General features: G+C 44.4%; 2 protein-coding genes across 2 annotated transcripts in view; both read right to left on the reverse strand.

Moving 5' to 3' along the window:
• The window catches only part of LOC117245741 (type-2 ice-structuring protein-like), a 130,974-nt gene that overhangs the window by 41,112 nt on the left and 65,531 nt on the right, over window positions 1-24,331 (reverse strand). The gene's annotated exons all lie outside the window — the stretch shown is intronic.
• LOC144459892 (uncharacterized) lies at window positions 877-23,234 on the reverse strand. Its single transcript, XM_078164695.1, has 7 exons — window positions 23,204-23,234; window positions 21,290-21,349; window positions 21,021-21,099; window positions 20,876-20,929; window positions 20,683-20,757; window positions 20,139-20,535; window positions 877-1,373 (listed from the first exon to the last, which is right to left on the reverse strand). Exons 1-7 carry the CDS (start codon window positions 23,232-23,234, stop codon window positions 1,350-1,352), a joined length of 720 nt encoding a protein of 239 aa, XP_078020821.1. The 3' UTR covers window positions 877-1,349.

Raw genomic sequence — 24,331 nt, forward strand, 5'->3', positions numbered from 1 at the left:
TTTGGATCAGCTCAGAGGATCCAGACATCTCTGATTAAGACAGGAGACAAAACGCAGACAAGTTTGTTTTGATGCTTGAGCCTTTAATTTTGCATAAGACAAGAAAGAAGAGTTTACTTTGCAGAATATATGTAGATTTGTGCTAAAAGCATTCTTTTCATAATACATTCAGTCTGCTCTCATTAAAGGCACAAGGCCTCAGAGACAGTCCAGCTCCTGTTTATGTCACTTGTCACTTCATTCCTTCAGTAGCGTTACAGCGATAGCAAAGACAAATAAGAAATGTGATACAGAGCCTTCAGGTTACATGAGACTGATGGCATAAAGACAGATGAGTCTGCAAACATACTCAAACAATCCTCCAGTTTGTGTTGCTTACAGGGACTTCATGCCTCGTGTGTCAGACCAGGAATCGTTAGATTTTCTTGGCACAGACAGAAGATAGGTGATAGTGACACTTTGTATCATCCCAGCATTTGTTATCTGCATGTGATAGAAACACAGGACATGAGTGTGACTGTTTCGCACTGTATATATTTTGAAGCAGACTACAACTTCCTAAACATTTTGTATTATCTGTTAAGATAACAAATGGAGAGGGATGTTCAGCCTTTGCAGAGTTATGTGCTCTCTCTGTCCTTTAATGATTCAACAAAACTCACAAGAATTGATGGATGCATTTTTTATATTCATCTCATTTTTGACATGTATATATCTGTTATCATCCACACCACGAGTACTTTATCATCTGAATGAGTTACCTCCATAACTCATCTGTATACAGTGCTGCCACCCATCATTGTTCGGCTCCCCCCTGCACCAGTATGAAAAGCTGAAACGTGTACCATCATTCCAGAGCCAAACACCCTCCTGGAAAACAGAACAGATTAGAATATGATGAATTTTAAAAGACACCATGTAAACTAAATTAAATTCTTTTTACCATTTGACAAAAATGCATTTCTCACTACTGACTTCATTTATTTCAAATATCTTCATACAGTTGAGACAACAGATGACACTGGACAAAACTGTGGTTCACTGTTCACTGCTTTCAATGACCACATCTTTCTCTCTTATGACCACCTCGGGAGGTGGTCTGAGTTTGGTTCACTTCAAGTCCGTGGTTCAGTTTGCTTCAGAGGGGTCTGAGTTCCCTATATGCACAAAAAATGCAGAGTTACCACTCTGAGTCTGTTTCGAGGGCTGAAAAGAAGTGTGAAATCACCTGAGGTGGTCTGGGTTTGGTTTGCTTCAAGTTTGCGGTGTGGTTCACTTAACCTGTGCCTTGTGAGCACAAAGCGCTCCAGGTTCTCTTTGCTCTTTGCCATTGTAGTTAGCCATCTAGATCACAAGCTGTTGCACTGGGACGCCTGAAAAAAACAGACAAAACCACGTTGACCTGTAACACTTGCAAGGACGCAGGACAAGGAGTGGTTTGGTCCACAGAAGATACTGCACGTCTCCAGATGTGGGATGTAGAATACATCAAACGGCAACAGTCTACAGTGCACAGAAACATGACGGGTTTTCTTCAATTTTAAGTTCATGCAAGCGAGGGGCATCATAACAGCACTGCAGTGAAAACAAAAGTAAGAGAGAATGAATAATACAGCTTATGTCGAATTTAAAGATGATGGATGGTGACCTTTGACCTACTTCAACCGCACTCATCAGCTAAACACCAATCATTGTTGAGATCCGCGGACCTCCGCCCCCCTCTCCTAAAAAGCTGCATTGAGCAAATGTGTTTAAAAGAGAGCGAAAAGACTCTGGATTTTTATTCAAGAAAAAACAATAAACTAAGAGAAAACAAACATGGCCAAGAGAGCGTTGGATGCCTCCGAGAATGCAGCGGCGAATGAAAAAGAAACGCCGGGAAGAAGAGGGAAAATGATGTACGATGATGAGAGAAATGTCATCTGCGGCACCATTGTGACGAGTTATTGTGAATCGTGGCCAGCACCCCAGAAGCGTGTCAGGCATATCGGACGCATGCAGATGCCTCCGGCCTCCGCTCTTATGCAGGAATGGAGTTTAGATGCCGGAGGTGCGTGGGGTTACAAGTTCAACTATAAAGCTAACGAAGTGTGTTTCTATCAGTTGCAGAAAGGGGAAACTTTTGGATCTCTTGTGGCCCAAGCAACACTCACCTCAATAGACTGGAGTGTGTTAAATATGGTGGGATTGACTGATCTTAGAGCACCCGAGACAAGAGACACGAGAGAAGCAAATTCCTCGCACAGCCTGAAACAAAGTCTGCCGGGTACAGAGAAGAAGAAAATTGTGAGCACCAGCGTGTGGGAGACAAAAAGCTCGGCTTCAGGCAGATGGTTCTATCGAGCCAGCCGTCAGGTGTCGCTGAAAGACAAATACCCGGACGAATTTGTTTTGGAGTATTTCAGTTCTGAATGCAGCGTATTCCAGGCGTCATTACGCATTCCTCTCACAGACTGGTTGGAAATGATGGAGGAAAATGCAGAAAATATTAAGGAACTCTTTGTCAGCAGTCGGAGCTCTAGAGACATTATGCTTGTGAAAAAAACGCTGTTTTAGAAGACTCCTCCTTTTTCAAAAACCCCTCCCTCCGTACCAATACGTTTAAAAAAAGCTACGACTGGGGCAGACTAGTTAAAAACGACCGACGGACTCTGAAAAACATGTCTCTCCCGCCTTCATCAGCTCCAGGCCAACCTTATCAGGCCTTCGCCAGCTCCTTCATCGCCAGAGGCCGACCTTATCAGGCCTTCTTCTGCACTGCCGTCACTGAGGTGTTGGGCCTCTCCTTCTCCACCGCTGCAGCCCTCCCAAGGCTTTCCTCCTAGTCCTCCTCCATCGACTCCAACAACACCCGATTCACCCGACAGCGATGGTTCTTCTTCACGGCCCGCTCCCACCGCAGATGTGCGAACCGGACCTCCTTGTAAAGGAATGCACAATGAAATGGACTCAGTGCTGTCTGCGGCATTTCTGAATACGGTGAGAGCCGTAGTGAGTAAACTGCTGCTGTATGTTTTGGCCCGGTACAGAAAGGAAATCTGCAATGGGTGTCAAATCAACCATCCGAGTCAGTGTCAGCACGAATGTCTGGAAGAGACGCCGGACTATTTTTACGAGGCATACCACTCCCAGCTGATGGAAAGACTTTGGACAGGTCGGTTTATCCCTACCATCCAACGAGCTCTTAACGCTCACCATCTCTGCGTGTCCGAGTACCGGATCCGGGGCGCTTGTGATTTCCTGCTGCATGACTTTAAGATGATGAGACGCATCGACCACTTGATCGCCAAGATTTACAACACGATGACCGAAGGGGACGAGGAAAAGATTGAAATCGTAGACCGAGCTCTGGAGTTTTGGCTTATAGAGTGAAAATGGGTCACTACTGGACTAAACTCGTAACGCGTGTAGAGGAACACGCAGTCATTTGTCATTTAATCCGTGTTTTGGATCAGGTTATTAAAAACAAAATGACTGTGAATCGCGGGTTTGAACAGGGACGTTAAAGTAACTCGATTGGAATGCATGTTGGATATAGTTAGGTCCCAGTCTGTACATACACCCTGGGATGTGTTGGTACGGTCCACATTGCAACTTGTAAAAGACGGTTCGGTGAGATGAATGCCTCAAACGTAAGCCATTTGCTTACTCTGTACGCTTTGTCTGTAGATGCAGTGAGTTGTCTCGTACCTGCGGACACTTTGACAGAATTGAGAAGGTTGCATTATTATATTCGCATTATCCACGGGACCTCTGCCATGAATTTGCTCTCGTCTGCTTTAGCCTAATGCTATGTTGTTGTTGTTTGTAACCGTGTATAGCTCATATATCTTAAATGTTTGAAGCATGTATATAGCTCATATAACTTAAATGTTTGAAGCGTGTAAACCTCATATATCTTAAATGTTTTGAAGTGTGTATAGCTCATATATCTTAAATGTTTTCAACATGTATACCTCATATCATATAACTTAAATGTTTTGAAGCATGTATAGCTTGTATAACTTAAATGTTTGAATCATGTATACCTCGTATAACTTGCGATTGTTTTTGTTTTAAAATAAATGTTTTGGTAAGCGAGCGGTTGTGTTCATTATTGATTCAACATGTCGGAGAAACGTGTCATGAAAAAGGTTTATTACGACCCGTCTCACCCGGGTAGTTTAGGAGGAGTCGAACAACTCCGCAGGGCCGTACAAGATGAGACGGGGAAAAGAGTAAACCCTGACCGAGTCAGAGAATTTTTAGCCGAGCAAGACGCATACACTCTGCATAAACCTGCCAGAATACATTTTCCCAGAAATAGGGTTTTTGTACCGCGACCTCTGAACCAATTTCAAGCGGACCTCTGTAACATGCAAGCCTTGACCGAGCACAAGGACGGTTTTAAATATCTGTTGACGGTCATCGATGTGTTTTCAAAGAAAGCGTACGTGTGAGCACTAAAGAACAAAACGGCGTCCCAAGTCACTAGGGCGTTTGACTCTGTTTTAGACGATAGTCAGACCCCTGAAAAGTTACAAATGGACACGGGTAAAGAATTCTTTAACAGGACTTTTAAGGCGCTGATGGATAAACGCGGTATTAAACATTTCGCCACGGCCAGTGATCTGAAGGCCTCAGTGGTGGAGAGATTTAACCGTATGTTGAAAACTAGAATGTGGAGGTATTTTCCGCCAAAAACACCCGCAGGTACGTAGATGTCCTGCAGGACTTGGTTAAAAGCTATAATAACGGCTATCACACAACTATAAAAATGACGCCTATGCAAGTGACGTCTGAAAACACCCTGCAAGTTTTTCAAAACCTGTACGGCTCGATCCCCCTGAGCTTCCAAGAAAAGTTGAAGATGAATTTTAAACAGGGAGATCTGGTGAGAATATCTAAAGTGAGAGGCGTGTTTGATAAGAAATACAAGCAGAGTTATACTGACGAGGTGTTTACGGTGGCCGAATGCGTACCCCGAGTACCCCCCCGTGTACAAACTGAAAGATTATGATGGAGAACCTCTCTGGGGTACGTTTTACGAAGCGGAGCTGCAAAAAGTAAAGATACTGCGAGACAAGAGCTACGCGGTGGAAGAAACTTTGGACCGATGCGTCGTCAGCAGAGAAAACAAGCGTTGGTACGCTGGAAAAACTGGCCCGAGAAATTCAACAGCTGGGTCAAGGTCGGCGAGCTGAAAAATCTATAAGAACGCGCCATACGTCAGATTCGTATTCATTTCATTTCATCATGTCTCAGATCTCTGGCGGCGAGGGGTTTTACATTACCCTGCCCTCCAACGCCAGTGCGCATGTATTTAAAAATAATACCGGCTCCAGTTTCCACGTCGACTAGGCCCAACATATTGACTTGGAGGGCCCGTGGCAAGTGGCCTTGACGGAGATTTCGTACCCACACACGTGGCTTAACATTCCTCAAGATGCGGCCTACTTTGAGTGGAGAAAGAAACCTGCGACACCCGACGGGGTGACTGTAGTCAACCGTCGAAGGTTCAGAGGGGGATATTACGCCAACTTTGAGCAGCTCAAGGCCGAGCTAAACACACATCTTAGAGTCGTCAATAGCAACATTTTTTTTAGCATTTAACAACATCCAAAAAAGATTTGAATTTCAGGCAGGCGGTCAGTATCATCTGCGCGTTTTTCTGCCCGCGTCTTACATATTGGGCATGAAATCGGGAGAATGGTTCACATTCAACGCCAGGTTGGCGCCCCACCCGGCCGATATAAAAGCGGGGAATTACCACCTTTACTGCTACAGTGACGTGGTAAGTCATCAGCTCGTAGGCAGCGCCTACGCTCCGCCCTTGAGGACTGTCCCTATACAAGGGACGTACGGAGACGTCATCACGCAATGTTTTAATCCAGCCTCGTATCTACCGGTCATCAAGAAACACATTGAAAGAATCCACGTTGAGATTAAGACCGATCAAAATAAGCCGGTAAACTTTACCTTTGGCAAGACTATCGTGAAACTCCATTTCAGACCCACAAAGACCTCATTGAAACCATGACCCCTTACCACGATCCTCGTCATTTTGTGAGCTACTACGAAAACCAAGCGGGCGGAGCCCTCCCCGGTTTTTATGGCTCCCCCGTCATGTACGGATGAGGGATAGGGTCTATATTTTCAAGATTATTCCGTTTCGTGTCCCCTATCGTGAAAAAAGGTTTTGCCAATGCTAAGCCTCATCTCAGGTCGGCTGCTAAAAACATAGCCTTGGAGGTCATAAGCCACGCCGTAGGTAAAATAACGTGTCGAAACTCTGATCAGACGTCTCAAGAAGGATCCGGGGGTATTATGGTTTTGGCTAGAAGAGCAAGAAAGAGACCTCCGGGGGAGCGCGTTTCACGAGGCTCTAAAAAACGTTGACGCTCCACCAAGGGCAAGTCAGTCGGTTCGAGAGGCGCTAAGGGAAACAAGTCTACCCGGAGCCCCGCAGCAATAAGGTCTGGCAATATCTTTTAGGAAAAAAACAAAACAAAAAGAAAAACAAAACATATACAAAAAAAAAAAACACGGCTCTTTTACATCACAAATCGGCTGAGTGCAGCATGGCGGAGCTGGATTTATTTTCAGCCCCCATGACGCAGCTGTCTATCGACGAAAAGCTCTACACAGAGATTTTGCCTTTATCGGCCATTACCGACTTGGGGCCTATAGAGTTTTTCATTCCCGGAGACGGCGAAAAATATTTGGATTTGAACAACACCTTGCTATACCTGCGACTGAAACTTACCAAAGCGGACGGTACGAACCTGGATAATGATGCGCCCGTAGGTCTCGTGAATTATCCTCTGAATACCATTTTCAGTCAGTGCGACGTTATTCTCAGTGATAGATTGATATCGCAATCCAGCGCCACTCACCCGTACAGAGCCATGATCAAAACCCTCCTCAACTTTTCAGAAGATTCTCTAAAAAGTCAGTTTACTGCCGGGTTATTTTACAAAGACACGGCAGGCTCTCTGGATTCTGTGGTGACAAATAACGGACCTAACAAAGGTCTAGTGAAGAGAGCTCGGTTCACCGCTAATTCCCGCGAGCTTCACCTGTTGGGCCCTCTCCACGCCGACATACTTTTCTGCGAGAGGCTTCTCTTGAACTCTGTGGAACTAAGAATTAAACTGAGCCGCACTAGCGATGCCTTCTGTCTCATGCAAGCTGCTAACGCTAATTTTAACCACCAATTGGAAGGCGTCATGCGACATTTACTGGGAGATGCGTTTTGCGGCGTGTGGGCTTCAGACCAACTACCGGCGCTGATGAACTCATTCAGACGTCCCGCCTACATGATCGTCAACACGCACCCTAGTCATCAGCCCGGAGAACACTGGCTAGCGCTCACTCTGGACCAAGACAGGAGCGCCACTTTTTTCAACTCGTTCGGACTGCCGTCCGACTTTGTCTATTACCCGAAAACCATGTTACAATTTTTAAAAAGCTGTTGTAAGAAACAATTACTGTACCAGAAAAGACAACTTCAAGACGTCGCGTCGACCGCCTGCGGACAGCATTGTGTTTATTATTTATGTCATAGGGCCTGCGGGCTACCTTTTGAGAGCGTGCTATCTCTGTATCACGACGACGTCGTAAAAAATGATGAAATGGTATCAAAGTTTGTGAAAACATATCAACGTTGTACGAGGATTCAACGAGCAGATTCTTTTTACCACACCGCCTGTTCTCTAGAAATGTTCAAAGATTGTTACAACTTGTTTAAGAATTAAAAAAAAAACAAGACAAATGTCAATGTTGTTGTTGTTGTACGACTCTTTTATTAAAGTAATTATCACGCCGTATAATTAATCCAACAAGCGGCCGTTTTCCATTTTTTTCTTTCACTCCTTTTTACCGGCGTAACCCATTCCTCTTCCTCCTCCTCCGCAAACGGAATTAAATCTTGTTTTTTCCGCTTTCCTTTCTCCCTCTCGACCGGCGCTACGGCCCCCTCTTCTCCTTCTTCCTCTTTTTCTTCTTCTTCTGCTTCCTCTCCTTCACGCCACCCTCCGATGGTTTTGAGTCGATGATATTGAGCGCGAGCGAGAGGATTGGTCACCGAACTTATCGGTACGTTGAGCTCCATCAGAGTATTCAAAAAACCCGTCCATCCCTTGGGCGTTGGAGATTTCTTTTTATACGAGACTGATAGGTTTTTAAACAAGTCAATCATATGCGAACCTCTCACAATCTTTCCCTCGTGAATAAATTCACCCTTGGGAATCCACCCGTCCTGGCTCTTGACTAATTTCTTCATAGTATACTCGGCATTTTTGCGGTTGCGCTGAGGAAGATTTTGCAGTACCTTGCGAGCCGTCTCATCCAATCCTGCCTGTTTCTTGTCCTTTTCTTCATTTTCATCTTGTTTTTCTTCCGGCTCATCAGAGTCGCGAGGTAGGCCTCTCGCCGTCTTTAGGTAAAGTTGACGTTCCTCCTCCCCTTGTTTGACTAGGGTGAGGTATCTTTGTAACAGAGCGTTATATTTTTTAATTTTTTCATAAGGATTGAGCCCCCGTTCGTTTAATATATCCTCATTTTTGGCGTGAGATTCACCGTCGTTGTTGTTGTTGCCCAAAGTCTGACTCATACGGCTCAGCTGTTGAGGCGTGATCGGAAACATCTTTTGAGACATTTTTTTTCTTTCTTTTTTTTTTTTTTTTTTTCTGATTAGCGCCTATTAATTAGTCCTCCTAGAAGCTGTCCAAAGATGGGCACAACCGCTGAAAGCAGAGGCAATAGAAACCCTCCGGACTGGGTCATCAGAGCTCGGCGCTTGGTTTTTAGGCTGGCTTTTTTATTTGCCAGCAATTTGATAATTTTCTTTTGCCTTTTGAGTTTTTCATATTGAGCCCTGGTCAGGGGAATTTTTCCTTTCAAAACATTTAAAGAGAGTTTGCACAAAGACTGAAGAAAGTCGGAAGAGCCGTGGTTAAGAATATCTTTACGCCTCTGAGGCGTGGTGTGACACAAAGCACGCAGTAAAGGAGCGTTCCTTTTTAAACGCGCAGACATGACGACGATGATGATGATGATTCAGGAAGACCATGATTTAGGTAGATAGACAACGGGCCACTGCTCCGGTAACAACCCTGATCTCAATCTGCATTGTTCTGGACAATTTGGGGTGAGATCTACAATTAAATAACCATGAGCATCTCTGGTGGCATCTTCAAAGCTTTCTGAAAAAAAAGTTTTTCTCAAAGGAAAAATTTGCTGAGCCAATATATTTATCTGTAACCTATCTCTGAGATTTTTAAACAAGACCAGGTAATTACTGTTTAAGCTGATGGTCTGACTGTGTTTGCCCTGATGAAAAACATTTTGCGTCAACATCATGACGCTCATGTTCCTGTGGTGTCTGTATTGTGTAAAAATCTTGACTACTTCGGGATGGTCGGAGGCCTGAAAAATGACGTCGTCCAGGATAATCAAGTGACTTTGATCGGGGGGAAACAGATTCTCATCATCAAAAGAATCAGGCAAGCCTTCGACAAATTTAATCTTTTTATTCATCTTTTGCAGTTCACCGTACATAGGCTGGAACGAAGTATATATCAGTAGTATATAGGGACCAGCTTTGCGCGTGCGTGCGCGTGCACGTGAAACGTGCGTGCACGCGAAACGTGCGTGCGCATTATGAATTATGAATTATGGATTATGGATTATGGATTATGAATAATAATCCCGGCGACGGTTGTGGATGCTCGATCCCCTTACAAGAAAAGGAGACGTGTAGGAAGTGGGCTCTTTACGCCGGAGAATCGTGAATTTGAGCTAGAGCTGGAGGGGGTTAATGGATATGTTTACAATGTTAAATATCAGGACTCTGTCGTTACACTCAGTGCGGCCACCGGTTGCAGTGTGGTTCCAGGCGTTGAAACATGGACGGTCAGTTTGATGCATAGAGATTGGAAATTGTTTTGGTCAGAGGTCTGCCCTGACCTAGACCAACCCGGTTTCCCAGAGAGTATTTATGTCTCGCAGTGGGTCAGCAAAACGGGCCCCGAGATGTACCGCGTCGAGACGGATCGTTTTAACAAACGGCGGGAGGACTTTATTTTTCTCAGTGTGTGCAAAGATCGAGAATCTGTGATCGCGAGCAGAGGCCGCGACGCATGGGGACAACAACCCTACCCTCTTACACTTCAAGAGCGTGACGAGTGGTTTAAAACTGTTTTCTTTATTCAGTGGTGCGACTGGAGATCTCTGCAGAAATTGTTTGACGAAGCTGACAAGGGCATCAGAAGAGACAGGATCCTCTCTTCTTATCAGAGTGTTAGAAAACGTCTTCTTTTCGATGATGCGCAGGCTAATGCACGGGGTAGTCACCTTCCTTCCCTGTGCCGCCCGCAAATCATCAGACACGTCGACTACTGATAAAGCCTAGGTTAGAATAACTTTTGTATTTTTTGTCTTTTTATATTATGATAAACGGTGTATAAGATTTTAATGTTGTTTTTTTTTCTGTTGTTTTTTTTTACAGGCAGTGTCCTTATCAGCACCTATGACGACGATGATACTAGAGGGTGTTGGGAAAACGATTGCGGTGGTGTGGAACCCTGCACACCTCATATGAAGCCGCTTGAGGCGCTGCATGTGAAGAAGAAGAAGGAGAAGGGACATGTCTCAACACTGTCCATGACAAAAGACGACGTGGACACGATCAAAGACTTTCTATCACGCTGCCAGTATCACGCAGGGTGGGAAAAAACAAAAGCTCTCTGCAACGGGTGTAAAATCAGCCACCCGAGTCAGCGTCAACACTCTTGCTTGTTTGAATTTGATCAGATCAGATGTATGTATTTTGACCAGATTCTGGACTCTGTATTCAAGCCGTCTCTAGGAAAAGCTCTACATTACCTGTTTGCGCAGATATTACCGGGGGCTTTCTCACAAGACAGGCTTTTAGGAGCGGCCGAGACTCTGAGACACTATCTCAGACCCGGATGTGACGGACTATCTGCCAAAGAGGAAATGGAGACGATGGAGGACCACAAGCACGAGACCGCTTTACGCAACGCCTTCACCGTGTGGACCAAGTGCTGCTGCTGCATATCGACAGATTTGTAATATTTACCACAGAAAATGATGTTGTTGTTTGGGATGACAATAGCCACGTATCTTTTGTCGTGGAAAAGACGCCATGCCATGAACAGACTGACATCACTTCTGTACGGGGTAATTACCGGTGACGGTGTCCCACGCGACTGTGTTACATTCAACAACCATTTAAACGATATAAGGACAAATGTTATAAATTGGAATGATACAGTGTGTGCGGCAGCATCAACAGCATATTTCACAAACTGTAATGAGTCTGAGGCGTTTGCAACAGGCCACGTTATTTGTCTTTGTGCATTTCTTTGTGATGCGTGTGTTTTGATGATTAAAAATGGTGTGCCATTAGATGTTTGTGATGCAGTTCAGCACCTAGTGCGACACATGGTAGACAGAGATGTGACGGTGTGTGTAAAATACCTGAACATGTTGAAAAACCATAAATAAATAAAAGACGGTGTGTCGACCTCATCCTGGCCACTTGTGTTGTTGACTGAATATGGAGCGCACGCTAGACAAGATTTACCACGACCCCGCACACCCAGGGGGTCTTGGAGGTGTACAAAAACTTTGCGACGCTGTTAGAAAATGCACTGGGGAGGCTCCTGGGATGCCTGAAGTAAAGCGTTACTTGCAGGGGCAAGATGTGTATACTCTCCACGCTAGAGCAGCTGTACACTTCCCTAGAAATAGGGTGTTGGTTAGTGGTATTGACAAACAGTTCCAGGCCGATCTGGTGGACATGAGTGAATATTCAGCAGAAAATGACAATGTGCGCTACCTGCTGACATGTATCGATGTATTTTCTAAATATGCATGGGTTAGGTGTCTTAAAAACAAGACCGGTACATCTGTTGCAAAGGCGTTTGAAGACATTTTGAACGAAGGCCGCATACCTGTAAAACTCCAAACCGATCAGGGGACAGAGTTTTATAACAAACAGTTTCAACACCTAATGGAGGTGTATAAAATTAAACATTTCTCTACCTCAAACGAGACTAAGGCTAGCACGGTTGAACGTTTCAACAGAACATTTAAGACCCGCATGTGGAGATATCTAACGTCTGTTAATTCGCGTAGATATGTTGATGTCGTCCAGGACCTCGTCAATGTTTACAACAAGTCTCACCACAGATCGATAAAGATGGCCCCATCCGATGTAAACAAAGACAACGAGAAGCTCGTCTTTAACACGCTGTACAAGGGGAAGAAACCGCCAAGGATCGTATCGTTCAAATATAATGTAGGGGACACTGTGAGAATATCAAAACTCCGAGGGGTGTTTAGAAAAGGTTATGAACAAACATATACAGACGAGTTTTTTACAATAACTAGGCGCATAGCCCGTGACCAGCCTGTGTATAGAATATCAGATTGCTCGGGTGAAGAGGTAAAAGGCACATTTTACGAGCCTGAGCTACAGCCGGTAATCATTGACAAAAACAAGGTGTTTAAAATAGAGAAAATAATATCCAGAAAAACTATAGGCCGGAAAAAGATGGCGCTTGTGAAATCTTTTTTCTGTGTCATATACAAAGAGGAATTCCTTTTACAAGAATGTTGAACATGTATAGTGCTAATCTGGCACGCAATGATGCTATGGTGTGCAAGTTTGTAAACAAAATACAGCCCTCTGTATGCCGTGGATATAATTTCACATGTGTACAGTGCAGCAACATGCTGTGTAACTGTGAATAATTCTAATAAATAAAGAGAGAGAGAAAGCATGATCCGCAGTTCAGACATTCCATTTATTTAACACATTTGTAGAATACATTCATTTGGTCAAGAATTAATAACAGTAATAATGAAAAATAAAAAATACATTCAAGTGGTCAAGAGTTAAAACAAAAATACATTCAAGTGGTCAAGAATTTAATAATAGTAATAATGAAAAATAAAAAATACATTCAAACGGCATTCAAAAGTAAATATTAAAAAAGATAAAGAAATCAGAACAATTGTAACAAAATTACACACATCCTTTTATTATTAAAAATCCTCCCACTGTGAAGTGTCTAGTCTGTGAGGTAGTGAACGTGTTGAAGCAGGTGTCCTTAGTGGGGTGCTAAAGTACCCCTGTGAGTCTATTACCGACCGTTTTTTCCCCTTGCTTTTATGGGATGAAAAACTAGGGGCGTCTCCGATTCTTTTATACTCAGCTATATCGCCACGCACCTGTTTGTTAGGGATGGCCATTAAAGGTATGTTTAAATGGGCTAGGGTTTTTAGGAACACGTCCCACCCCAGTGGTCTAGAAATGTCTGAAATATTGTGTGATGCAGTGACACTTTTCACCATGTCATACAAATGAGTACCGTGGAGGGGACGACCGTTAACAACAATTTCAGCGTTGTCTGTCCAGGATAAAACATGCTTTGAGCGGGTAATTGCATCTAGAATGTATTCAGCATTTCTCTGACTTCTTTTGGGAATGTGTTTTAACACACCCTCTAAAACCGTGTCCTTTTTATGCCCATCATCATCATCATCGTCAGGTCTGCGGCCCTCGGGTCTAATTTTGGTATCAGGCATTGACAGGGTCAGTACAGTTTTTTCACGCTCACCCTGTCTCACCAGGGCCAAATAACGCTGCAGTACTTGAGAGTATTTTTTGGCCTTTTCATATACGTCTGTGTCCGGTAGTTTCAAAATGTCAGACATGGCTCAGTCAAGGTCGTTCTGTACTACCTGTCTTATGCTTGCAGTGTTTTGGTCCTGATACTGCTGCTGCTGCTGCTGCTGCTGTTGTTGCTGTTTTAACATGTCAAGCTGATGCTGAGGAACCAAAAACATCTTCTGCACATGCTCCATATTCTTCTTTCTTAACCTCTGCTTATCAGGCTTGTAATAAATGGTATAGCTGCTCCAAGTAGTGGTAGTATAAACCCACCGCTCTGGTTAATCGTCTTTTTCTTCTTTAAATGTTTAACATTTTTGTCCGCAACCAGTCTGATGATGCCTCTCTTCTTTTTTAACTGAGCGTACTGTTTTTCTGTCAAAGGGATGTTACCTCTCAACACATTTAAAGCTATTTCACAGAGTGCATCGATAAAGTCTGCGCTAGCGCCACACACAATGACCCTTCTCATACCCGGCGTTGCTTTATGTAACAACTCCAACATGGCTAGATTCCTCTGCACGCGTGACGACATTATTTAGCCCTTTGTTTTTTAGGCATATAAACAACGTGCTGATTTGATAACAAAGCGGTTCTGAGCCTCAAGTGGTCTGGAGTGGCAGCTTTATAATCTATGAGGAGATACCCGTATGCAGAACTAGTGGCGTCATTAAACGCCTCTAAAAAATATTTAGTGTTTCCAGGAAACATCTGTTTGCCCAGAAGTGTAACCTGATATTTATCCCTAGGGTTTTTGAACAAGACAAGGTAGTTTGTGTTTAAACTAATGGTTCTGCTAGCCTTGCCTTGTATAAACAAATTTTGAACCAGATATATACAGCTGAGATTTCTATGGTGGACATATTTGGTGAATACATTCTGAACTTCTATATTGTTACTGGCGTCATTCATTAAATCGTCTATGACGAGTAGATTAGTCTTGTCCGGGGGTAATAACTCATCGTCACACAGGGAATCGGGTAACCCTTTAACAAAGCTGATGTCTCTTAATTTAAGGAGTTGGTCGTATAAAGGCTGCCAGCATGAGTATACGTAGACCAAATTATCAATGTTATGTGAAATAACTGTAGATGCATTTTCAATAAGACCCTTGACAAAATACGTCTTTCCACAATTTGAGGGACCACTCACCACCAAACTAAACGGATGCTGCAGTCTTGAGTCAAAAGAGATGTTAGTAGCCATAAGGCAGCGTGCTGTAGTCTGACAGGACTCTGCGCTTGTTATATACCACCTTGACTTTTTTGTGTACTATGTCATTTTTAAGATGAAACTTCTTTTTATCACGTCTGATGGTTTCCGCCTCTGTGATCACATGCATCTGAGTGTTCTGATTGGTCACAAAGGACTGGACCAACCCCTTAAGCGACTCGTGGGTGAGCGCTGCTGCATTTTTGGCGTTAAGTGTGACACCCTTGCACTTGACCTGCGTTTTACCAAGTTTTGTGCTGTAGGCGTAACACTTTGGACCCCCAGACACAAACTCTGTGATATAATCTTCCTCTGGGAGCCCGCACACATCACCGTCATTGATCTCGTCGGTTAAGTCACCCAAGTATGAGCCTAGAGGGGGAACCCAATCACCTGGGCTGGACGTGAAAATGACGCTGTCCGTGTCACAGTACAGCACACGCTCCTGTAGCCTGTCCAACAAGTCATACAGCATCAGCCTAGCATAGGCGGTGGTCATAGCCCCTATGAACACATTCACATCATTCACTCTGGACGCCTTACCATCTGCGTGACACCACTGGACAATGGCCACGTCATCGGATATAAACCCAAACTGACGCACGTCATAATGGTCGCTGAACATGAGCTTTGTGAATCTCTCCGGTTCTGTAATTAACTCGCAGGAGGGCATGTTACTCCGCATGCTGAATCTGCCCCACAATGAGTTCAGGAGAAGCTTGTTACAATTCCTGACCGCCTTGTTGACACAGATTTTGTCAGCATCGAGTAAAATCCCCTCCTTTTCATGGTAGTCGCGTATGTACTGGGCTTTTTCTGCAGATGTAATGACATGCCCGGGGTAGCCTGACGCCTCCTGCTTACACTTCAAAAACGTCTTGACATATTCCTTGAACAAGGTGTCTGTCTTATTTGGGAAATGCCACACTTCATCAATGCAGACAATCTGGTACCCCTTCTCGACAGCTTTCTGAAGTTCAAATGAGACCCACACACCTGACAGCTGTCGCTCGGCGTCAGTATGCGCACAGACACTGGTCTGGTTTAACTCCTCAGCACACCTGCCACACAACGGAAACATGAGCCTTTTGTGACACCTGTAGGGCAGTACGGGGTGGTACAGACCTCTGGGAGGAAGCACGGTACACTTTACAAACCCGAAATAATTTTCTACCGGACCAAAATCTCGGTGGATAATTTGAGGGTGTCCAACTGGGTATTGTTTTTTTTGACTGTACAGTAGGATACAGGCTTGTGAAATCGTAGTATCTGATTTTCTCATCTGCGTTATCAGCCTTGTGGTACATTTTGATGGCGTTTGTACGCCCTCCAAAAAGGGCTTGTCGTGGGTCGAGGCGTTCTTTGGGCCTGTAAGTGTTGAGGTGCGCCTGAACAGATGGGTCTGAACGTTTTAGCGCCTCCCACTCACATTCCCACATCACCACCACACGCAGACCATGCACACTTTTCAATGCTGATATTTTTTCACAGAATGAGTGGTACAGACTGCCATAGGGTTTTTTGGTGACAGGATTCACTTCGGTCTGGACGCAACACTTGACACAGCCGTGAAAAAAGCATCCCGCAAACTCGTAGCAGGCCACGTATTCCAGCCACTGCATAGACACCTCAGAATAGGTTTTATTCTGCTGTGTGTATGCGCCTTCATACGTGAGGGCGAGGGTGTCTTTGGGTAGAAAACGCGTTTTGAAAACGCCCATGCAACTCGACGCCAGTGTCGTAAACGCGAACGGGTCGAGGTCTGTGCACCTGATAAATGTCTCACGATAAATTAGACAGGCCTTGCGAAGCACTTCTACATCATTAACACAGTAGTGGCGAATTTCTGTCTGGAAATCAAAGGTTTTCTCTCGGACGGTGTCATACCACATCATGAACCTATGCTTGTCGCTGTCAGACATGGTGTTGTACCCGTAATAAGAGGGGTCGGGGTATTTGCCCACATAGTACTCGTTCGCCTTGGTGTTGAACTTGTGCGGAAAATACCCCTTCTCCATGTCCTCAAAACCCATGGCAGCCGGTGTCCTGAATAAACGCATGGGTAGAAAGCTGAAAGAATCGATCCAGCGTTGCTGGAATGCCTTGTCATACATCAGGATGACCCTACTGCCACGCATGGTTACTGTGGGAGGGATCCCCTGTTGCACAAAATATTCCAGCAGTATGTAATTATCAAACCCAGAGGCGTTGTGTGCAATAAATGTGTACCCCTTATATTTTGGCTGCCGGTACCGTTTAACAAACGTGTCAACGCATTTCAGGGTGTTGAAACAAAATTTGTTTCCCTCTGTGTCCATAGCGCACACAAAGTTTGCTTCGTGCTTGCCCTCGTGATAACGCGTCTCAAAATCAAAAAATATGTATTTTGTGTGTGGGGTTTGTTTTTTCAGCGGCTGGATAAAACACTGGTGTACCGCATCGCTCTCATTTAGGGCCTCACCGCAGTGTGTACACTTTGGTGGTGTGCATTTATGCTGCGTTCTTGCCGCCTTGTAGGTTTTACCGCACTCTTCACAATATTTCACTTTGTCACACGGCGCTGCGTCGTGTTTAGAGTGAGGGTGTTTATGCTGATTATAACAGTGTCTGGACTTGCAGATTCGTTTACACTCTGTACATTTTACAGTGGCCCCTGTGTGCATGTGACACTGTGTATAACAAACATTGCAGAGGTATTTACAAACGTGCTTAAACGGTTCTGTGTATGAACCGTAACAGTAGTCACACACATAGGTACTGCCAAAGAAACCGGATTTATTTACAATCAGGTAATAATGGTCATTGTGCAGGTACATCCACACAGTGCTGGCGTGTACTGCGTCATGGGTTTTGTAACACTGTAGGTGTTTACGCCCTGAACCATGGTGGAATACTACGATTTTTAGGTTTAAGTGATTTTCAAATTTTGTGATATCAGAGAGCGACACCTTGTGGGTTTCATCAAATCCTACAGCGCTATGCAGTTGTTTAGCATACTGCATTTTATCAGCGGCAGACGAGCTTTCATTAACAAAATGGGCGAGACAAAGAGAGAAACAAAGACTGTTCTGAGACCCATCGTTTTCAGGGTTATACAGGTGCCTTCCCTTCTTAGATAAAATTTCATCATAAGGGACGCTTCCTAGCCTCAGTCTAGAGCCAGCACCACTACTACCACGTGCCACGGTCACAACAAACTCCAGATCATCATCTGTCAGCGACGTGTCATTACTCTGCACAACTTGAGAGATCACCTCCAAAAACTCGTCAGCGTTATATGCGTTGTCAGAGCTTAAAACAGCTTGCACATCGCTGGCTAGAGATGGTCCTCTCAAAACCACATTTAATACACTACCTGCAGGAGAGTCCTCTAAGGCTGCACCAATCACACCTGACAACCTCTCTCTAACACTGTCAATTGCCTGGGTGATATTATCAAGACTAACGTCTCTGAAATCGACCCTCTGGCGAAATTCGGCAGCGTTGAATCTAGGTATGTCATGGACACGCAACTGTGCACCGCCTGTACTGGTAGATGGAACAGCAGGTGTTCCTTCTACCGGATTTCCTGCGCCGTGTTGACAGACCATAGAGTTACTCACACAACCGGCATCAGCATGTTCAGCAGAGACCCCACGATCACACACATTCACACCAGAGACCCCACTATCACGCACACATTCACACCGGAGACACTCACGGTCCCAGAACCGACAGCAGCGGCATGGTGAGGCTATATTATCATCACTGTTATTATCATTGTCACTGTTGTTATTATTAACACCAATTTCTACAATAACAGCAGCATTAGATGTAGCGGGAGTAGCAGCAACACCAGAACCTGAACCACAAGCGTGTGATGGTGATAACGATGATGATGAGGATAAAATTCTGTCTCTTAAAAACAGCGCTGTTCTCTTCTCTATCCCCCGCATTCTTTTTAAAATGTATCTGGACCAGCGCATAACACTACTGTGGCTAGCCAATACATCTGGTCCAGAGGGTGTGTTAAAACATTCCCTAACTGTACCTGTCAAAGCACGCCGCCCCTCTGCAGTGCACTGGGATGAATCGACATTATCAGTAAAATGTGTGCTTTCGTCATCGGTGTCATAACGACCATCCCGACCTGGGTGCTCATTCGTTTTTAACAGTTTCCTTGGTGGTGCCATTATCTACATCTACTTACAATGTGCTCCTGTTTTTTTCTATACAATGCGTCTACTAGGTTATTTATTGATGTTGTGGTTGTGTGCTGTAGTTCAATTAAGGTGCCGACGCTCTGTTTAAGCAACTGTACCTGTGTATTAAGGGCTCTGTAGCGTCGCTTGTTAGTTTTACTGTTCCTAATCAGGTTTCGCCGCTCGCTTGCCAGGAGGAGGTATCGCGTCTCGGCAAATCTTTTCTGACGCTGTTTGCGCTTGATTAACCTAGCCTGCTGCCTGCACCTGATTTTGAGCAAAATGTTCTCTCTTGCTAGAGCAGCCACTGGGGTGGGAGAATCAGAGGGTGAGACAGGGTCGGTAATAGGCTGAGGAGGGGTAGGTGGAGGCGGGGTGGACGGCGGGGACGTATGGTTTACGACACTCTCATCAACAGCATTGACAACAACACCAACACCTACTGAAGGAGACAGGGGAAGAGGGATAGGAGGCTGAGGTGGGGTGGAGGGATGGGACGGAAGGTTCAATACACTCTCAACACCGGCATCAACAACCACACCTACTGGAGGAGGCAGGGGGAGAGGGATAGGCTGAGGTGGGGTGGAGGGATGGCATGGATATGCATCAACAAATACTACGCTCTCATCAACAGCATCAACAACAACACCAACAGCTGGTGGAGGAGACCTGGGAAGAGGGATAGGGGGTGGAGGGGGGATGAGGACCCTGGGGGGCAGCGGCGGGGTGGAGGCTTGGCCTGGATATGCGTCAACAAATACTATGCTCTCCTTTTCACCATTTTCAACAACAACGTCAGCAAAAACAGCGGGAGGGGGAGGAAATGAAGCGGGTATAGGTGATAATGTCAGTAAATTGGGTAAGTTACTGTGTCTGTAATCACCAGTACTGTCTAACAGGTCATCAAAATCTGGAATATAGTCATCACCTCTTAATATTGTAGGGATTGTGGGGAGATTCCCCACACACACACCTCTCCCCGCTGCGGGAGCAGAAGCAGCACCAGTATCAGCAACGCCAGCCTTCACAGGTGTACTTGTAGAAAACAGATCTTTGCTTACTTCGTGCTGATGCTGTAGGCTGGTGTCCTGTGGTGGGAAGAGCGACTCCTGCTGACTCCACAAAGCCTCTACAGATATTCCCTCGTGAAATAGCCGCCGGTGCGGAGGAGGAGGAGGAGGAGATGGCACGTGTTCCTCACTGATCGAAGCCCTCTCACGCTGCTGGGCGCCTGCTGTTCCGCCGACTTCCTCTCGGCCGTTAGGAAACGAGTTCACAGACTCCCCGACCTCCTCGAATGTGTCGTTGAAGCACTCCTCAACAGTCGTTGGAGCCGGTTCTACACCGCCTGATCCTTGTGCGCTCCACGCTTCACCCCCAGATAATCCCTGGGCAACCAGTAACGCAGCTACCGCAGCGCTTGTTTCCTGCGTGGCCGTCAGCTCAGGCGGTTGAGCACTGTTTATTAAAAAAAAAAAAAAAAAAAAAAAAAAATTACAACATTAACGTTATCATTATTATTAATATTATTATTATCATTATTAGGCTGCTATTATTATTATTATTATTATTATTATTATTATTATATATAACGACGTGTCTTACGTGAGAAATCCTTGTCCTGACAGTGTAACCCTCTGGAAATTTTCAGCTGGGTAGTCCTGGTGAATCGCCCAGGCACTGTTATGGAAATAGGAAAAAAAACCCAAAAAAAACCCCGATATGTTAGCAGTATTCTGTATCTGACACATATTAGCATAAGATTCATATAAAGTAGCATTAAAACATTGTGTCTTACGTGTTAAACCTGCTAGAAAACTGATGGAGGGGTCTCAGTGGCCTGCGCTGTGCACTGTGGAGAAAGAGGACGTAAAACAGATGTTTGCAATGATGCCGCAAGCATTCCCCCATTAATGATAAATAAAATATAAAAACAGTCTTACGCTATAAAATCTCTAGCAGCAGAGGCTGGAGGGTCTGTTCTGAGCCTTTTCAACGAAAGTGAGCGTCTTTGTGCTGCAGCTGGAGAGTAATACCATTATTTAGCCTAGTAACACACTCTTTAAAATAATAATAATAAAATACATTCATTAGGTCAAGATTTAAAACGAAAATACATTCATTAAGTTTAGAATTTAATAACAGTAATAATGAAAATAGTAAACACACACACACACACACACACACACGACGAAATGTTATTTTAACTTACGGCTGCTGCGGCGGGGTGCAGGGGCACGGTTTTCAACTCCGGAATCGTCAGCAACTGCGCCTAATAAGAAACGCTTTTTTTTTGTAGTTGTTGTTTTTTAGAATGTTTTTTTCTGAGAAAAATTAAGTATCTAGAGAGCAATGTTATCCAATATAGAGGAGGAGTGGGGGAGGGGATTATTATTCATAATCATAATTCATAATTCATAATTAATACTTCATACGTCATACTTCATAATCATAATTCATACTTCATAATCATAATTCATAATCATAATTCATAATTCATAGTTCATAATCACAATTCATAATCATAATTCATAGTTCATAACGCGCATGCGCGTTTTGCGTGCACGCACGCGCGTTTCACGTGCACGCGCACGCACGCGCAAAGCGGGTCCCTATATACTACTGGCCCCAACGTTGGTTCTCTCAAGCTGCAGAGAGTCTCTGAGTTTGGCAAAAGAACCACTGTGACAAGTGGCTGGCAGCTGCTGGCTCCGATGAAACTTGGGTGGAGAGGCCAGTCGAATAGTCCCTCGTCTGATTTGTTATGATTACTCGCTTATCATAAAGTTGAAAACAATCTTGTTGGCCGTTTGATATTATTATCAAAGTTATTATTAACACGCATAAAAATGTTGAAATCGGCTGGCTTCGTCACCTCAGGTATAATGTTACTGAAGGCACTGTAAACAAAAGAAAAACTGGATAATTAAAACTTAAAAGTTTAAAATAACTTCCATCGTGAGCAAGAAAGAGTTACGTGGGAACCGAGTATAAGAGCATAACTGGTTAAAGCATAAAGAGTATAGTGAGGAGGAGATATGGCAAAAGCAAATAAACAAAAAGGAAAAAGGCGAAAAAGAAAAGTAAAAGGTGCAAAAGAGCAGAAGAGAGTGAGATGCGCCGAGCTCACTTGTTTTATCCAGCCACTAAGTGGCCGTGTTTGTTAAGGCGGTCTCTTAGTTGTAGATAGGCTTATTACTTTATTTTGGGGGAAACTTAATGATTTTTATTATGTGAGATCATATACTTTAACATACTACGCGCGATAGACACATACTCTTCCCGTTATGGTCAACATTGGTTCTTAACATCAAATTAACTTTAATGCAATTATTATACCACTTACTACACGTATCAACTGTTTCATAAACACACACTCTAGACTAACCTGCAGTTGCAGTAAAACAAAATGAGAAGGCACATATTCATGAAAACAAGTTGATTAATCAATCCAACTATATTTTAACTCTAAATATAATATGGGATTCCTTAAGGGAACTCTCCTTAACTATCGTCATAAGATGGCAGGATGGCTCCATGTTAAATGAGGGATTAAAAACCAGAACTCATAATAATAATAATCGCTAATACTTTGGCCTACAGGATTAAAATGAATATATCATTCAGCTAACAAACAAGGATTATGCACATTAGAACATGAATGTGGCACGCGAATGTCTGGAGGGAGTGTTCATCAAGACTGGGGTGAGATCGGGGGCAGGGTCGTAAACATTTGACCCTCCGAGTGGCCTCTCATTTGTCTGTTCACTTATAATCCAGGTTCTGGAGTTTAGAAGGCTGTTGTTCCTACACAGCTCAGACACAACTGTCTTGAGCAAAGAACGTCTTTCTATCCAGACACTACATTAAGTTAAAGCAACACAATGTTGTTTTTGAGCCCTCAAAATATATATCCAAGATCCTTGTGATGGTACATCAACTCACAATAGGTTGGATGACACCTCCGTCGTTGCTTGAGAGCGTTAGGGTTAGGGTTTCACTTGCACTGGCACTATGCAGTTTCAGCGTTCAGATAGGAACCCAGTCACTAAAAGGACTACAAAATTTGGCTGCTTTACAGCATACGTCATATCCCCCTCCTCTTTTTAGAGTAGCGTAGCCAAACCGAGGTGAACGAAGTTAGATGTGGTTGTCATGGCATTCATTTTGGTGAGCAGCTCAGTGGAGGAGACGGAGGATGGAGGCTGTGTTAGCCGCCGCTCAGGCCTGAGTAATGGTAACCAAGCTGACGACCTGGACAGCAGCAGTAAGGGATCTCCCCGCAGCGGTGAGGACCAGGCTGGCCATAGTGACAGTGGTGGCAGGTGCCCAGGGAATGAGGGTGGAGTCCAGGTGAGTTGTTGTGGTAACGTTAGCTGATGTAGCAGATGTAGCGCAGTTACTGGCGCAGGGAGCCAGACTAACATGGCTTGTTGCTGCGGTTGTGCTAACATTAGCCATGGTTGGGCTAGCCGAGTCAGTTGGGCCGGGTGTTGTGTCTCCGGGTTAGATATGACCAGGGACCAGGGTTTATTTCTACATCTCCAGCCAGAAGGAGAATGACTGTGAGATGCACAAGCCCCATGAGACGGCCGGGTGCCTTTGTAGGTTGGTGTTTACCTGGTGGCGTTCTTGCTCGGTTAGCGTTCATGAATCTTGTAAACAATAGGTGCTGGCTGCCCTTGGCTGGAGAGTAGGCCTGATCATAACTTTTAGACAGAAAGTGCAGACATAGGAGGCACAGAAGTAAAAGTAAACTCACAAAAAGAATAAAAAGCAGGGATGGTGGTACAAAGTTTGTTGCTTTTTGTAGCAAGAGCTCTGGAGCCTGCCTGCCTGCGTCCACTCAGCGTCCGCCATCTCAGTGTCAGTGTTTGAACTTGCCTTTGCCAGGCTATGTTGTTGCGCATTACACAGCCAGCTTCAGGAAGTTCACCAGTATCGTTGGCTTGTCAACAAATGCACGTACATAAAGATTTTTCCGACAGTTGTAACAGACAATACCGTTTTTCGTCTGTAGGGGGACCCGTGAGGTAAAAAGTGCAATCCTCCATTGTGTTGCTTTAATCAGTGCAGTTTGGTTGCTGATTTGGTTGCTTATCAACACCATCAGCAGTTGAAGCAACAGCAGATACTTGAAGGCAATAAATCTCTTAATGCCTGAGTGCTGCAATGTGCATCACTTTGCCTGAGAATAATCATGTTTTTAAGTTTTTTTTAGTATCAAAGTAGTCATAGTTACCGACATCTATGG

The sequence above is a fragment of the Epinephelus lanceolatus genome, chromosome 22, assembly GCF_041903045.1.
Source record: "Epinephelus lanceolatus isolate andai-2023 chromosome 22, ASM4190304v1, whole genome shotgun sequence".
In the NCBI taxonomy this organism is placed as follows: Eukaryota; Metazoa; Chordata; class Actinopteri; order Perciformes; family Serranidae; genus Epinephelus; species Epinephelus lanceolatus.

Bases quoted from the DNA above. Each gene is read 5' to 3' on its own strand.
- LOC144459892 (XM_078164695.1), bottom strand. From the start codon at position 23,234: ATGACAACCACATCTAACTTCGTTCACCTCG. The intron at 20,930-21,020 runs GTAAGACTGTTT...CTTTCTCCACAG, and splicing joins GCTGCTAGAGATTTTATAGC to TGCACAGCGCAGGCCACTGA. The intron at 20,536-20,682 runs GTAAGACACGTC...TTTAATAAACAG, and splicing joins TCAGGACAAGGATTTCTCAC to TGCTCAACCGCCTGAGCTGA.